Source organism: Lontra canadensis, unplaced genomic scaffold (assembly GCF_010015895.1).
Source record: "Lontra canadensis isolate GAN:19392208 unplaced genomic scaffold, GSC_riverotter_1.0 scaffold35, whole genome shotgun sequence".
Classification (NCBI taxonomy): Eukaryota; Metazoa; Chordata; class Mammalia; order Carnivora; family Mustelidae; genus Lontra; species Lontra canadensis.
In genome coordinates this window covers 3,072,027-3,087,378 of record NW_022631029.1, presented here as the reverse complement: position 1 = coordinate 3,087,378, position 15,352 = coordinate 3,072,027, and the positions used below count along the sequence as shown (strand labels likewise).

General features: G+C 52.4%; 2 protein-coding genes across 2 annotated transcripts; one reads left to right on the top strand and one right to left on the bottom strand.

Annotated features, from left to right (window-relative positions):
* Nucleotides 1-151: 151 nt before the first annotated feature.
* RAB3A (RAB3A, member RAS oncogene family) lies at nt 152-5,318 on the top strand. The gene is made up of 5 exons (XM_032867675.1): nt 152-348; nt 1,470-1,697; nt 2,813-2,931; nt 3,442-3,566; nt 4,465-5,318. Exons 2-5 carry the CDS (start codon nt 1,470-1,472, stop codon nt 4,653-4,655), a joined length of 663 nt encoding a protein of 220 aa, XP_032723566.1. The 5' UTR covers nt 152-348; the 3' UTR covers nt 4,656-5,318.
* On the bottom strand, nt 5,312-8,515 carry MPV17L2 (MPV17 mitochondrial inner membrane protein like 2). The gene is made up of 4 exons (XM_032867676.1): nt 8,235-8,515; nt 7,429-7,599; nt 6,414-6,490; nt 5,312-6,304 (listed from the first exon to the last, which is right to left on the bottom strand). Exons 1-4 carry the CDS (start codon nt 8,419-8,421, stop codon nt 6,119-6,121), a joined length of 621 nt encoding a protein of 206 aa, XP_032723567.1. The 5' UTR covers nt 8,422-8,515; the 3' UTR covers nt 5,312-6,118.
* Nucleotides 8,516-15,352: the final 6,837 nt, after the last annotated feature.

Below are 15,352 nucleotides of genomic sequence, written 5' to 3'. Positions count from 1 at the left end.
GGAGCAAGTAGGCAGCTCCCCCGCGCGCTACTGGATAAGCACACTGGCTCCCGCCCCACTCGTGCGTCAATCTGCGCAGGAGCCCCGCCCCTCCTGGCTCTACGTGCGTCAGCGGGCTACTTCTCCAGGCGCGGCTCCGCCCCAGGATGGCGTCACGGCTGTATCTGCATGTGAGGCCACGCCTCACTCTTTGCAGGACGTCACCGCGGACTGCAGGGGCCTGAGCCGCTGCTGCCGCCGCCGCTGCCCCTGTCGCGCAGCCCCACATCAACGCAGGGGGCCCCCGGCACCACCGCCGCCCAAAAAGTCGCTGCCGCTAGGGTCACGACCGCATCGGTGCAGGGCAAGGTGAGTTCCGGGGCGGCCTGGGTCGCTGCCTCTCCGAACACCTACATAACCTTCATTTGACTGATGGGCTTGCCCGAGTAGGGGACGAGGTTGGCTAGGGTTAAATGGGGGAAGGAGGCGGGCGGTCACAGCCCTAGTAGGGGTAGGGCCCTGGCTCCCCCTAACTGCCCGCTCCTCATCCCCACTCCCCCCACCCCTGGCCTCTGCGGCGGAGGGGGAGGGGAGGCTAGTGCCTTGCGGGAAGCTGTGCGCGCGGGAGGCTCTGTGCGTGCGCGTGCGTGTGGTGTGAACACGCGTGTGCGCGCCCGCCTGTGCCAGCGGATCTGTGTGCATACCCTTTTGCTTATGTACCGGGGTATGCTTGTGTGACCCTGTGGGTGTCCTGACCCCGGGGAGTGCGGGCCGCACGCGGGTGGAAGGAGACGCATGGACTGTGCGTGTGCGTGCACGGGAATGCGTGTCCGCGTGGGTGACGTGTACACGCCTGCATGGGTGGAGGAGGCTTTGAGCACGGGTGGGCTTGTACATCTGCATGTGTGTTGGTGTGCGGACAAGTGTTTGTGTCTTTCCTGTGCACCGTGTATTCGACTCTGATGTGCACACGCGTGCACGGGTGTGTTCCCTACTGCGTGCACGTTAGCGTGTGCACGCCCCGCCCCTATCACACGACCAGCTGTCTCAGCCTGATCTTTCCCTGCTTGCGAGCTGCGACGCACATCCCCGCGGGAACGTACACGCGTGTGCATTTCCGTCGGTTCTGAGCAACATGAATGATTGATGGGGGGCGGGGCCGGCCGCAGTCACCCCTACCTGCTCAGCCTTAGAGTGTAGGATTACAGCCCGACCTGGGGGGAAAGGCGTGCTGGAGGGGGCTACAGGGGTGTCCCCATCCCCATCTCTCTGAGCTCCTCCCTTGACACTTCCGGCCTTTCAAGGTCATGGCCCACCCTTTGCCGTGAGCCCCACCATTGGTACTGGGGCTCCTGACCAGATGAGGGTAATCTCTATAAACACTAGTCCCTCTCAAGAGCTCTGGAGTTCTCTGCACCCTGTGCCTGGGGCTTGGGCAGTTGGGGTCTGGAAGGGGACTCCTCAGACTTATCTACACCTTGCACACCCAGATGGCGTCCGCCACAGACTCACGCTATGGGCAGAAGGAGTCCTCGGACCAGAACTTTGACTACATGTTCAAGATCCTCATCATTGGCAACAGCAGCGTGGGCAAGACATCCTTCCTATTCCGCTATGCAGACGACTCCTTCACGCCTGCTTTCGTCAGCACTGTGGGCATCGACTTCAAGGTCAAGACCATCTACCGCAACGACAAGAGGATCAAGCTGCAGATCTGGGTGGGTCCAGCTGGAGAGCTCCTGTCTCTTACCAGTTTACCTTCCCGGAAAAGCAGCCCATGCTTTGCCTCTTTCCTGTCTCAATTCATTCATTCACACACTGGGCATTTATCGGGTGCCTACTGTGTATCAGGGGCTAGAAGCCCAGAAGACAATGCTCTGTTCTCCCATGGGTGCATCACTGCTCTCCAGGAGCGAGGAAGGAGCCAAGGCTGGGTCCTCTCCTCTGCCTGCTGTCATGGAGAGCATCACTTAGCTCGGTACCTCAGTTTCCCCCTTTATGTTCTTTCTTGTGAGTCTTCATGAGGTTTTATTAGGATCTTGGCCCCAACCTCATCCTCTGGGACAGGAGCAATCACCTTCCGTAGGGTCTACTGGCCACCTCCCTTAACCCCATGGAGGCCTGGAGGAACCTGTTAAATCCCAAGCTGGAACTGTCCCTTCTGTGCTGTGTTCCCATGGCTCCAACTTCACCCGTCCCCTGGCCTGGAGACCTTGCCTGGTCTGTCTCCTTCTACCTCCACCTCCTCACTGTTTCTCAGATGCACCCGGCACAAACCCACTTCAGTGCCTTGGCCCCTGCTGTGCCCTTGGCCTGGATTGTCTTTCCCCAAATCTCCACATGGTTCCCTCCTCACTCCCTTCAGCTTCTAAAACCATACCCTCGCCCACTGCCCGGCTTTCTCTGTCCAATTTTATTTTTCTCCTCTGTCTACATCACCCTCCAACACGGGATACATTTTCTTCCTTTTTACGTGTTTATTGTCTGTTTCCTATACTGGGCAGTTGGTTCCACAAGGCAGTGACTCTTGTCCATTTTGTTAACAGCTGTGTCCCCAGTGCCCAGCACGGGGTGTGGCACACACAGGTCAACGCGCAGGTATGTTGAATGAATGATGGAATGATTCTGTAGGTACCTGCCTCCAGAGGGTGGTTGAGCCCCAGGTTCTCCGTGTAGGTGACCAGCCGGCTTTCCTGACCCACTGTGCCTTTGGGCTGGCCCCTGCTCCTCTCCAGTTCTCACCAGGGCTGGACTGGACAATTTCAGAGTTGGTTTCCACTCTGAGGACTTCACGTGTGGGGCCTCTGTGACCCCCGTCTTTTCTTCCTCCTAGGACACAGCAGGGCAAGAACGGTACAGGACCATCACCACTGCCTACTACCGGGGAGCCATGGGTTTTATCCTCATGTATGACATTACCAATGAAGAGTCCTTCAACGCCGTGCAGGACTGGTGAGCACAGCCTTACGCCCTCCCAGACGGTCTTCGGAGCTGGATTCTGACCTGCTCTGTAATAACAAAAACGTGGTGGCACTGGCTCCAACTAAGGGGAATAAAGGAGCTCGTTGTAAATTTATAGGTTAAGAAAAAAAAATCAGGGAAGGGACAGAAAATAGAAGGTCAGTTTGTATTGGATGAAAGGACAGAAACGTTTACCTTTCTGCCCAAAGTAATGATACATTTTAGGGAAATTTCTGAATTAGCAGAGGGAGAAGGTCTTGTGTCAGGGGGGTGGGGCTCTGGGACGGGCAGGCAAGCCTGCATGAAATGGGATTTTTGAACATCAGGGAGCCGTGGGACCGTGTTCCTGGTAGGACAGAGGCCAGGAGGAAGGACCAAGCCTGCCAAGTTCAAGCAATAATCGGGAGGTGGGGGGCTAGAGGGCGGTGAGGGAGGGGGAGACGGAGGTCAGTGGAGCTTGAATCCTCCCAGGCCTAACCCACTCATCGCTGCTTCCCCCAGGTCAACCCAGATCAAGACGTACTCATGGGACAATGCCCAGGTGCTGCTAGTGGGAAACAAGTGTGACATGGAGGATGAACGGGTGGTGTCATCCGAGTGTGGCCGACAGTTGGCTGACCACCTCGGTGAGTGCCTAGCAGGGCTGCACACCAACAGGCTGCGAAAGGGACGCTGAGGCCCTATAAGGGCAGGGGACGCCCCTAAGACCTCCCAGCAAAGTCAGGACAGGGCCTGGATTTGAATCCAGACAATTCACACTTTCTGCAAATGGCCTGGAACCAGGAGCTGGATCTTGAAGGATGCATAGGAGTTCACTGTGCAGTTAAGTTACAGACTCCCTCTGACACCCTCACTGCCAGCCTCGTGTTGGTTTGCTAGGCCCAAGAGGCCTCATTTTGCGGGGTAGAGGGAGAGATCCGGGCTGGGGGAATGCACTGATGGGGGCGGCGAGCTGCTCTGCCTGGTGTAGGTAAGACCTGGAGGAAGGTGCTGGATCTGGAGTTCAGGCAAAGGGTGGTCTCTCAGGCAGAGGAAACCGTAGGTAAAGGCCAGAGGTGGGGAAGATCCTGGGTGTTCTGGCAAGTCATTTTCTATGGCTGGAACACAAGGGACCTTGGGGGAAACCCGTCTGATCACGCAGGGCCTGAACAATACGGCAAAGATCTGGGACTCCTGTGAGGGCGACTGGGAGCCACAGGGTGTGTAAGCAAGGGAGGGACCAGGTGGGAGTGTCAGACGCTGCCAGGGGCCAGTGCACACATTACGGCTGGTGGCAGGAGCAGGGAAATAGGTCTTGCCTGGGGGGTGGGGGGGTGGGCTGGAGACCAGAAGGGGACAGTTTTAGAGCAAAGGAAAGAATATGAGAGACAGGGCTGAGCGGCCTCCCTGCAGGACTTGTTGGCACTTCTAACAAGTGGTCAGCAGCACCAGGAATCTCTAGATGTTCCCTGCCCTCTGAGAAGCGTCTCTGGGATGGGGTGGGGGTGGGGCCGGGGTCCTCACCCCTCCCCTCCCCACCCACAGGCTTTGAGTTCTTTGAGGCAAGCGCCAAGGACAACATTAATGTCAAGCAGACCTTTGAGCGCCTGGTGGATGTCATCTGTGAGAAGATGTCCGAGTCTCTGGACACGGCTGACCCTGCAGTCACGGGCGCCAAGCAGGGCCCACAGCTCACGGACCAGCAGGCGCCCCCACACCAGGACTGCGCCTGCTGAGAGCTGCTCTTGCCCCCTCCCGGCCCCACTCCTGCCCACCCCCTGGGCCCGATCCAGCCCCGCACCGGCCCAGGGCGTGAGACCCCCACCCCCAACTTAGCCCCTCACCCTTATTTATTATTGTAGTTATTTATTTATTTATTGGAGAGGTCCCCCAGGGGCTCAGGCTCCCTGCGCACCCCCTCCCTGTCCCGCCCTGTACATACAGTCCTGTCCCCACTCTGCCGTGGCGTGTCGTGGCCCTGTGAACTCACCGCTCCCCCTCCTCTCAAGACCCCACCTTTTTTAAAAATTCACCCCTATCAACAGTTACCAGTTTTGCAGAGGGGGCCTGATGACCCCCCCCAGGGCAGGCTGATTGGGTGAGGGGAGGTAGTCAGGTCAGCAAGCCTGTCGGCTGTGACTTGGTGGGCCAAGGCCACTGTGGGGGGATCTCAGCATGGACCACGGGGTGGACCAGAGCCAGGTAATGGCCTGCCTGGCTCCTCACCCCCTACGTTTTACCCTTATTTGGAGGTGAGGGCTGCTGTGGGTATTCGCCACCCTGGGACTCCCCCCCCCAACACCAGACCTGTTCTGACGTCATGAGTGTCAAACGTGCCCCCCAGATCCCCAGGAGATGTCATGACAACACTACACACACCCAATAAAGCGAATGGATGACACTGTGTCCCTATGAGTGCCAGCCTGCCACGGTGGCCTTGGTCACCCACAGGAATTGCAATGATGAGAGAATTTAATAGAATTTCTACAGTCTGTGACCTGAGTATGAGACGGAGGCCACCGGGCCTTGCCTTAGGCTCCGGTTTCTGGGGGCTAACTCCAGGCTGTGTCCCCACCTTGTGCCCAGCGCCCAGCTCATAACCGTTTTGAGGCGCTGGGGCTTGGGACTGGCTGGCTTGGGCCAGGTGCTGCAGATGCGAACACCTCTGTCACTGGTTCACGGAGGGCCCGTGGGGAGAGGGGCTCCTGGATGACCATCTTCACGGCTGTCTTCCAGATGGGGAAACAGGTCTTATGCTGGGCTTGGAAGGGGCAGCCCAGCCAGATGCCCAGGGGTTGGGGAAGGGCCAGGACCAGGCCTGTTGTGCTCAGAGTCAGTCTCGCCCTGTCTGGCGCCCAGCTGGGAGGGCTGGGGCAGCTCAGTCCGCACTGTGCCCAGGGCCACGCAGCCAGGAGTGGATGGCCCTGGGTCCGTCCGTGCAAGAGGCGTCTGGTCACACACCCCGTCCACCCCTGTGGACTCCTCTTCACCCAAGCGAGTCCTCACCCACCTGTCTTCTCGCTGGGCTCAGTCTTGTGGGACGGACGCAGCAGGCACCTGGCCAAGGTCATCAAACAGCAGAGAGGCTGGGTGTTCGCCCTGCTGGGGATCAGCTCCCCGCCCACCTGCTGTGCTTGGCAGATTATCACAGGCCCAGGAAGACCTCACCCTAGAGCACAGCTGAACTGCCACTTGGAGTTTACACATGTGGCCCCTGAGGAGCCCCCTGGGTGTCCGGTCCGCCCACCGAGCTCACCCGGTACTTCAGGTAGGAGAGGTACGTGTCCCAGCCCAGCGTCAGGCCGTTGATGTAGGTGACTCGGAACTGCGAGGGCACGAAGAGGAAGTTCACCAGCTGGGCTGCTGGCCATACGCACCAGTCCGCCTGCAGGGAGGGGTGGGAGTGTGGTGAGGGGCGGGGCCTTGGCGCGGGGGCGGGGAGGTGGGGGGTGCGAAGGGTGAGGCAAGGGAATGAAGGGGTGGGCAGGGCCCACCTTGTAGAATTCCCAGAACTTGTCCCGCAGCTCCTGGCAGCTCTCATCCAGGGTTTGGCCCTCCAGGCAGCCCAGGCCTGGGAAGGAGACCAAGAAATTAAGGGTGTCAGAGGCTGGGAAGTACCGGTGATGGAGCAGATGGGGCAGGAACCCTGAGGGACAGTGGTGTCCCAGGCAGACAGACCAAGAAGTTTAAAAGCCTTGAGGTGGGAAGGGCCACACACAGCAGAATGGCTGGTGTGGAGGAACACGGCAGAACAAGTCGGTTCCAGTGAGGGAGAGGTCAGAAATAAACACACACTCCCTTAGGGGCACCTGGATGGTTTAGTAGTTTAAGCGACTGGCCCTTGGTTTTTGGCTCAGGTCATGATCTCAGGGTCCTGGGACTGAGCCCAAGTTGGGCTCCACACTGGGCAGGGAGCCTGCTTAAGATTCTCTCTCTCCCTCTTCCTTTTGCCCCTCCCACTTCCCTTACTCTAAAAACAAACAAACAAACAAACAGACACACAGGCACCCCAAGGTAGATGCACCTTTCCTGAGGCTGAGGCTGTTTTATTTCCTTTCTTTCACAAAGGAGGAAACTAAGCTTAGGGGGGTGGGGCTGACACTCTTCTCAGAGCCAAGGGCTGGATGATTGTACCCTATCAACCCTAGCCTTAGCAACTCTTCTTTCAGCCTCAGGGCCTTTGCATGGGCCATTCTTCATGCCTGCTGGCTCCTTCTTCAAGTCTCAGCTGAGTGGCCTCTCCTCTGGGCAGTCCTCCCAACCACTGCCCAGGGCAGCCCCACCCAACACCGCTTCATCCCTCCTACACAAAGCACCACTGTCCGACTCTGCCATTCATACCTGCCCCCAGTGGGTCTGTCCTGGCACTACTGTGACCCAGCACCCAGTCCAGAGCCACACACAGAAGAGGCCCATCAGAAACACCAACTCAGCACCCCTCTTAACACAAAGCTGGCTCTGCCCCTCCTGACATGGGGGGGCAGAGCCCAAGCTCACAAGGCTCCTTACCCAAGAAGTACCAGACGCCTAGCATGGGAGAGGCCACCAGCTGGTCGATGAGGACCTTCCTGAGGACGTTTGGGAGGCCAGGGAGGCCAGACGCTGGGAGCAGGTAGTCCAGCCAGAGGTACCAGTAGTGCAGGAAGGGACCCATACTGCAGCCCACTGCAAACATGCTCGCTGAGAGCAGTTCAAGAGTCAGGCCAGGCCAGCAAGTCCCCAGTCCATGCCGTCCCTAGGTACCCTCCCTCCCTGATAAACCTGAAGCCCTCCCAGAGCCCACCTGTAAGTTCTTCCATTACAAGCCCCACTGCCAGGCACCGTTCTAGTGGCTCCTCTCCCGTTTTCTCTCCTCATCCCCTTCACCACCCTGTGAGCGGGTTCTACCACTGCTCTGCTTTCCGGAGGAGGAAACAGGCACAACAGGTTGGGAAGTGTGGGGCCAAGGCACAATCCCAGGCTGGCTGGGCCCAGACGCTGAGCCCTTGACTATCCTTGGTGTAGTTTCCAGTGCTCAATGTTTGGTCTCAGTGTTGGAGTAAGGGAAGCGGACGAGGGGGTGGACGGAAACCGGGGCCGGGAGGGGACAGGGACCAGGAAGTAGAAGGAGATGGAGACCTGAGGTGGGGAGCGGACTGAGACCCCGGGGTGAGGAGGAGGGATGGAGACCCGAGCGTGGGCTGTGAGGGTCTAGGATGCACACTATGGTCAAGGGTCCCGCCGGGAATTGAGGCCGCAGGTCAGGGGTCTCCGATTCTGAGATTGGGCTCAAAGGTCCCCCGGGGTCAAGGGCCAGTGGCTCCAGACTTGCTCACCTGAGCGCCGGGGGTTGAACTTCTGGCCAGGCCGGGCGCGGACCTCCCAGGATTGGCGCACACCGTCCCCGACAGCCATAAGAACACCACAGCCCAGCGTGTTGGTGACGAGCAGCGCACGGCCTTGGAACAGGGGCTGCCCCACGGCCCGCAGGGCGCGCAGCCAGCGCCAGCCGCCGGAAGCCATAGCCCACCGAACCGCAGGACCCCGTACCGGGGATGCCCTCCTGGCGCTGGCCAATCGCACGCGGTCTTCGCGGTCTACACGCCAGCTCCAGCCCTCGCGAGCCGACCGCTGACCGCTCGGCGCTCCACTTTGCCGGGCTCGAGACGTAGTAGCCAATAAAAGGCCGGCATCCCATCCCCGGGCCAATCGCTGAACGAGGCCAAACGCGGCCTTCCCCGCTTGCGGGCCAATCGCAAATAAGCGTCGCACCACAACGCACGGATCAATGGCCGCCTCCCCACCTCGTTTCCCCACCCCTTTCTGCGCCGGCCTATGGGCAAGCGCCGCCGGACTCTAACCAACCAGCCTGATACAGTACTGACCAATCGCAGGCTAGCCTTAAGCCAGCGACCGCCTGTTGTCCCGCCTCCCCTGTGGAGGTGGCCAATCTTGCTCCCTCCAGACTAGTTGCCCTCCAGATTCTCCGATTCTTCCGGAGTTCTAGAGAAGGGATCCGAGCTGGGCCTTTGGCGGCTCGACCCGGGCGGAAGTCTCATCTCGCAAAGATTCACGGAAGTCGGGGCGGGTTACGATTTGGCTGCGTCCGCGGCCGCGGAAGATCGGGCCCAGCCGTAGACCTTTAGCTGGGTATCTGACCTCAGTTCCAAAATAGTAATAGTTAAAACGCTAGGCGGTGATCTGGGCACGTTGCGTGCATTAATTTACCCCACAGGCACCTCTGCAAACAGCTATATCCCTACTTTACCTCCTGTGTTCTTGTAGCGGAAAATAGGAGTTTCCATGGAAACCTATGCGTTATTTACAGGGAACGAGGGTGTTGCAAACTTCGGCCAGAGGTCCAAATCCCGTTGCTGTTCTTGTGAGGTTCAAGAGGTAAAAATGTTTCTTATATTTTTTAAATGTGTGAAGTAGTATAAAATTTCTGGACATGAGAGAATCCGTTTTGAATCCCCAGTTTCCTTTACAACGAATGAGCTCATGGACTGGCCAGAAGCAGCAATAATTTTACAAGCAGTTGCTCGTAAAATTTCAACAGAGCAATTGCATAGGGATCATATGGAGAAGTAAAGTTAATAATATTATGGACCGTTTCATTTGATGGCACCAATAAAATTATAATAACCAGAAGTGACTCAGCTGATCAGTGATGTGGGAAACAAAGGCAAAAGAAAATTTAATTTCCTTACTACCTACAGCCCACTGACAAGTCCTTGAAACAGGCAAAGTGACATTCCTCTAGGGACTCAGCTGCCTTGATGATAATACTTTGCTAAGGGCAAAAGGCAATCTTAACCTGACCCCCAGGATCCTGTAAGTCTACTTTAACATAAAAATTCCTTCGGAAACTTCCTTTATCTCTACCCCCCCCCAAGATACATCTTGGCAATCATCCCCCAAGCATATGACCCACCGATATGCATCGGAAGGTTCTCATGACTCAGGTTTTACTAGAGGGTAGTAAATGACCTTTTCCCAACAAGAGCTAGCCCCTTGGAGGTCCTGGAAACCTTGCTTCCAGAATTGCTTAGAGAATTATGCTCTCCCTAACCCCCTCCCAACCTGAAAGTATGTAACTGGCCACTCCTTATGACCACAGTGCAGCTCCTTCTGCCCCGGGGTCCTGTCCCCTTCCTGTAATAAAACCACCTTTTTGCACCAAAGATGTCTCATGAATTTTTTCTTGGCCATCAGCTTCAAACCCTAACATCTTTCCAACTTCAGTCAGCACCAAATTAGTAGAGTTTCTTTCTTCTTTATCTAAATCAGGTAATTACCCCTTCCCTCTTTCTCATAAAAACCCTTTCCCTCCACGAAGGAGACACTTTTCTGGTTACTCTGGAATCTGGGCTCCCAAATTGTAATTCTGAGCCCCCAAAAGAAACATTTGTTCCTTTTCAGTTTTGCCTCCTTTTCTTAGTTGACAAAAGGTTGGGGGAAAATAGAATAATATTCTATGACATGAAAATTTTATGAAAGTCAAATTTTTGAATCCATAAATAAAGCTATAATTGGAACAGAGCCTTGCCCATTTGTTTCTGTATTGTCTCCTCTCTCACTACAATGAGTGATTGCAACAAAGACCGCATGGTCTGTAACTAAACTATTTACTATATGCCGGCTCAGTTGGCAGAATGGGTGGCGCTTGATCTCAGGGTTGTGAGTTCGAGCCTCATGGTGGGTGTGGAGATTACTTAAGAATAAAATCCTAAGGGGGGTCACTAGGTGGCTCAGTGGGTTAAACCTATGCCTTCAGCTTAGGTCATGATCTTAGGGTCCTGGGATTGAGCCCCAAGTGGGTCTCTCTGCTGAGCAGGGAGCTCCCCTTCTATCTCCGCCTGCCTCTCTGCCTACTTGTGATCTCTCTCTCTCTCCATCAAATAAATAAATAAAATCTTAAAAAAAAAAAAAAGGAGTACATCAGGAAGAAGGGACTTTGGTATCTGGACCTGTGGTATTTAGTGTCTCTTTTGAAGGTGGTCAAGATAGGCCACCCCAAAATACGCCGCTCTGGCAGATTGATTCCTTTGAAAGACGGCAACATGCACAAAGGACATACTGAGCTGCTTTTCCCTTCCTAAGAGCAGGAGATAAAATTCCCCAAGTGGAAGGTGCCCCCCTGTACAGGAGAAAGAAACACCATTATTACCAGAGGGAAAGCTGAGGCTGAAGGGATCTGTCCAAACAGACCTTGGGTTTTTTTTTTTTTTTTAAGATTTTATTTATTTGACAGAGAGAGAGAGAGATCATAAGAAGGCAGGCAGAGAGAGAAGGGGAAACAGGCTCGCCACTGACCAGAGAGCCGGATGTGGGGCTCTATCCCAGGACCCTAAGAATCACAACCTGAGCTGAAGATAGAGGTTTAACCCACTGCGCCACCCAGGCGCCCCAAACAGACCTTGTTAAAATAATTGATCTTCCTGTAGTCTCTGCATATCCTTCGGTTGTTTTTCCATCATTGTCTCCCGCTGTTGAACCTAGTAGGTAAATTACCGAGGCCCAATTACTTCTTGGATCTTCTTTTTTTCTTGTAAAGTTTCCCCCCGTTTGGTAATGAGGATGGGATTGCATTGGCTGGGGCTCTGTTGACTCTGGGATCTGCAGCTGACAGGTCCTGGGGCCTGATGAAGCCCGAAGGTAAGGTAAGAATTTTTGCCTCGTTTGCTTTCTGGATCTCTGTCTGTTGGGAGAGGATGGTAATTTCTTTGTCCATCCCCTCTGGGTTTAGATGGGCAAGAGACAAGCATTTGTAAGGATTAGTTCTTTGGAAACTTTGTGACTCTTGTAAATTTGGTTTTGGGTACCCACTTGTTGGTCCCCGCCTCCAGGGACAGCTGTTGCTTTCTGTATGAGTCTCCTTTTTTTTTTTTTTTAATTTTTTTTTAAGATTTTATTTGTTTATTTGACAGACAGAGATCACAAGTAGGCAGAGAGGCAGGCAGAGGTGTGGGGGGGAAGCAGGCTCCCTGCTGAGCAGAGAACCCTATGTGGGGCTCTCCCAGGACCCTGAGATCGTGACCTGAGCCAAAGGCAGAGTCTTTAACCCACTGAGCCACCCAGGCGCCCCTGTATGAGTCTCCTTTTGTGTGTTGAAAGCTTGGCTTGGCTTTCTGTATGCTGCAGGGGACCAGACATCAGGTTAGGAGCCCTGAGAATATGTCGATGAGCAGACAGAAATGTGAGTTGTACTCCACTGTGGCTAGGGTCATTGTCAGCTCTCCAGAGAATTGTCTGTCTGTCTGTCTGTCTTTTGGCTGTCTTTGGGAGTGGCGCTGGATCTTGGGAAGAATGCATCTTTTGTACGCTCTTGGAGGCATCTGTTGTGTCCCTGGTTACATCATAAAAGGCTTTGGTTTGGGTTTGGGTTCTGAATCACTTGGAATAGGTATACTTCTGGTTTAAAAAAAAAAGGAGGGGCACCTGGGTGGCTCAGTGGGTTAAAGCCTCTGCCTTCCGCTCGGGTCGTGATCCTGGGGTGCTGGGATCGAGCCCCGCGTTGGGCTCTCTGCTCAGCAGGCAGCCTGCTTACCTTCCTCTCTCTCTCTGCCTGCCTCTCTGCCTACTTGTGATCTCTGTCAAATAAATAAATAAAACCTTAAAAAAAAAAAAAAAGAAAAAGGAGTTCAGTAGTGCCAGAAAATTTAGTTTGTTTGAGCTGAAACCTGATATTTGAAAGGACTTTTTAAATTCTTTTTTTAAAAAGATTTTATTTATTTATTTGAGAGAGAGAGAGAGAGAACTTGAGCAGGGGGAGGAGTAGAGGGAGAGGGAGAAGCGGATACCTGCTGAGCAGGAAGCCTGACGTGAGGCTTGATTCCAGAACCCTGGGATCAAGACCTAAGCTAAATGCAGACGCATACCCAACTGAGCTACCTGGGTACCCCAGGACATTTTTTATTTTTACAGGAACTCTGTAATTGGAGGCTAATGTTCCCAGGCTGACAGGAACTATTTCCAAAGTCTTCTCTCCAAAGCTAAAAGAAACTACCTAGTCAGAGGGCTATTTGGGAACAAACTAGCATGTGAAATCTCTTGTAACTTGTTCCATCTGCCAGAAACATAGTTATTAGTAACTTGGTCCATCTGCCAGAAACATAGTTTCAATTCAACTACTTTTTAAAAATTTTTTAAATTAAAAAAAATTTTTTTAAATTTATTTAAAAAAATTTTTTAAGGATTTTATTTTATTTTTTTTTAAGTAATCTTTTCACCCAGCGTGGGACTCCAACTTACAACCCAGAGACCAAGAGTCGCATGCTTTACCAACTGAGCCAGCCAGGTACCCCTAATTTAATTTTTTTTAAATGTAAGCTCAATGCCCAACATGGGGCCTGAACTCATGGCCCAGAGATCAAGAGTCCCTCGTGACTGAGCTACCCAAGGCCTCCTCAGCTATTTTTTTTTTTTAAAGATTAAAAAATAATTTAAAAAAATTTTTTCTAAGTAATCCCTACACCCAACAGGGGGCGTGAACTCATGACCCCGAGTTGGACTCACGGTCTTCCGACTGAGCCAGCCAGACGCCCCTCAACTCTATTTTTTTAAACATGTGAGTTTTGTATTCTTGAACCTGTCTCATGGCCTAAAATTTAAAAATAAGGGCTATAAGATCTGTGATTGTATGTGTCTCTCATGTTTATGTAATATTTTTCTACCTCCAGAAGCTATTGCTAAAAAGTCATTGTCAAGAGCTCTAAATATTTAATTGACTTATTAAAAAAGTGCTTACATAAGATTAGTCAAACACATTATCTCTCTGTTTAAGATTATAAAACTATAAATTCAACCCTAAAAACAAAACCTATGTTAAAAGTGAATTGTTTGGGTGCCTGGGTGGCTCAGTTGGTTAAGCCTCTGCCTCTGGGTAAAGTCATGATCCCAGGGTCCTGGGATGGAGCCCTGCATCAGGCTCTCTGCTCAGCGGGGAGCCTGCTTCCTCCTCTCTCTCTGCCTGCCTCTCTGCCTACTTGTGATCTCTCTCTGTCAAATAAATAAATCAAATCTTTAAAAAAAAAATAGGGGTGGGGGGCACCTGGGTGGCTCAGTGGGTTAAAGCCTCTGCCTTTGGCTCAGGTCATGATCCCAGGGTCCTGGGATTGAGCCCCAAATTGGGCTTTCTGCTCCACAGGGAGCCTGCTTCCCCCCTCCCCTCTCTCTGCCTGCCTCTCAGCCTACTTGTGATCTCTGTCAAATAAATAAATAAATCTTAAAAAAAAAGTCGGCTCAAAAATAATTTGCCAAATCCTTTGGAAAACTTGGAACCTTGAAGTTTGGCTAAGTTAGATGATGGATAATTGTTGAATATCTAGATACTTTCCAAATAAGATAAAATGCTGAAATGTACTTACTAAACATGAGTTGAAGTTTGTCTCCTTTGGCTTCTTGATTTTTACAGATGGACTAAAAGATACTTGGTTAGTTTGTGAATGTGTCCTTTGGCACATTGAAATACTGTTTTTTCTTTTTTGAAAAAAAAATTTTAAGATCTTATTTATTTATTTGAGAGAAAGGGAGAGAGTATGAGCCAGAGGGGGTTGGGGGGGGTGCTGGGAAGGCAGAGGGAGAGGGAGAAGCAGGCTCCCCGCTGACCAGGGAGACGCAGGGCTCGATCCCAGGACCCCGGGATCATGACCTGAGCCGAAGGCAGATGCTTAACTGACTGAGCCACCCTGGGGCCCCTTACACATTGAAATATTGCACTGTAAGAAAGCATATGCCTTCAGGAATGACAAAACTGTGGACTCAAAGATTTGCTGACCTAGGGCGGAATGTTGGCATGTCTGCAGTTTACAACTGCTGGCTTCCTGGTTTTACTGGAAATAAGTGTTATATATTCGAATCAATATAAGAAAATGAAACTATTATTACTAATCAGGGTACAGGAAAAAACTCATAAAATATGCAAGGAAAATAGGGTGTGTTTTGGTAGGAAATGAAGGAAATATGAAGGCTGGAAGGAGAGTAATTTTGTCTTAACTTAAGGGTATTTAAAGACTGGTTCAAAATAAGAATGAGGAAAACAAAGGACCAAAATCTAAGCCGGTAGAGAAAGTTGGAGAGGGAGGAAGAGAGAGAGAAAATTGTATCTTGTGCGGGCAAGGTCGTGCAAATCACATGGATTTATTATAAGGGTTTTAACAATGAGCTTCAATATCAGTGTAACTGTGCAGACTAGAATTTGATCTGCTTTCTCTGTTAAAAGAATGACCTTATCTTGGATTATGGTCAAAGGCTTTTCTTTACCTGTTGAGTGATTCACACGGAAAACAAAGATCCTCTATGTTTTACCAAAATGCTGTTGCTTGGAGGTCTTTGATTACTTAGGAAAACTGAGTCTCCTCAATATTAAAAGAGCTAAGCCTTCCCCTCACCCCCAACTGTAGAACTTACTGTTTTTGTCTTTAAAACCTTTTGTTTTCACTTTGGTTAAATA

What these genes read in the sequence shown, in the direction of transcription:
- RAB3A (XM_032867675.1), top strand. Translation starts at nt 1,470, where the DNA reads ATGGCGTCCGCCACAGACTCACGCTATGGGCAGAAGGAGTCCTCGGAC. An exon ending in GGATCAAGCTGCAGATCTGG is followed by an intron (nt 1,698 to 2,812) that starts GTGGGTCCAGCT and finishes TCTTCCTCCTAG; the next exon opens with GACACAGCAGGGCAAGAACG. An exon ending in ACAGTTGGCTGACCACCTCG is followed by an intron (nt 3,567 to 4,464) that starts GTGAGTGCCTAG and finishes CCCCACCCACAG; the next exon opens with GCTTTGAGTTCTTTGAGGCA.
- MPV17L2 (XM_032867676.1), bottom strand. Translation starts at nt 8,421, where the DNA reads ATGGCTTCCGGCGGCTGGCGCTGGCTGCGCGCCCTGCGGGCCGTGGGG. An exon ending in GTTCAACCCCCGGCGCTCAG is followed by an intron (nt 7,600 to 8,234) that starts GTGAGCAAGTCT and finishes AACTGCTCTCAG; the next exon opens with CGAGCATGTTTGCAGTGGGC. An exon ending in AGTTCTGGGAATTCTACAAG is followed by an intron (nt 6,305 to 6,413) that starts GTGGGCCCTGCC and finishes CCCTCCCTGCAG; the next exon opens with GCGGACTGGTGCGTATGGCC.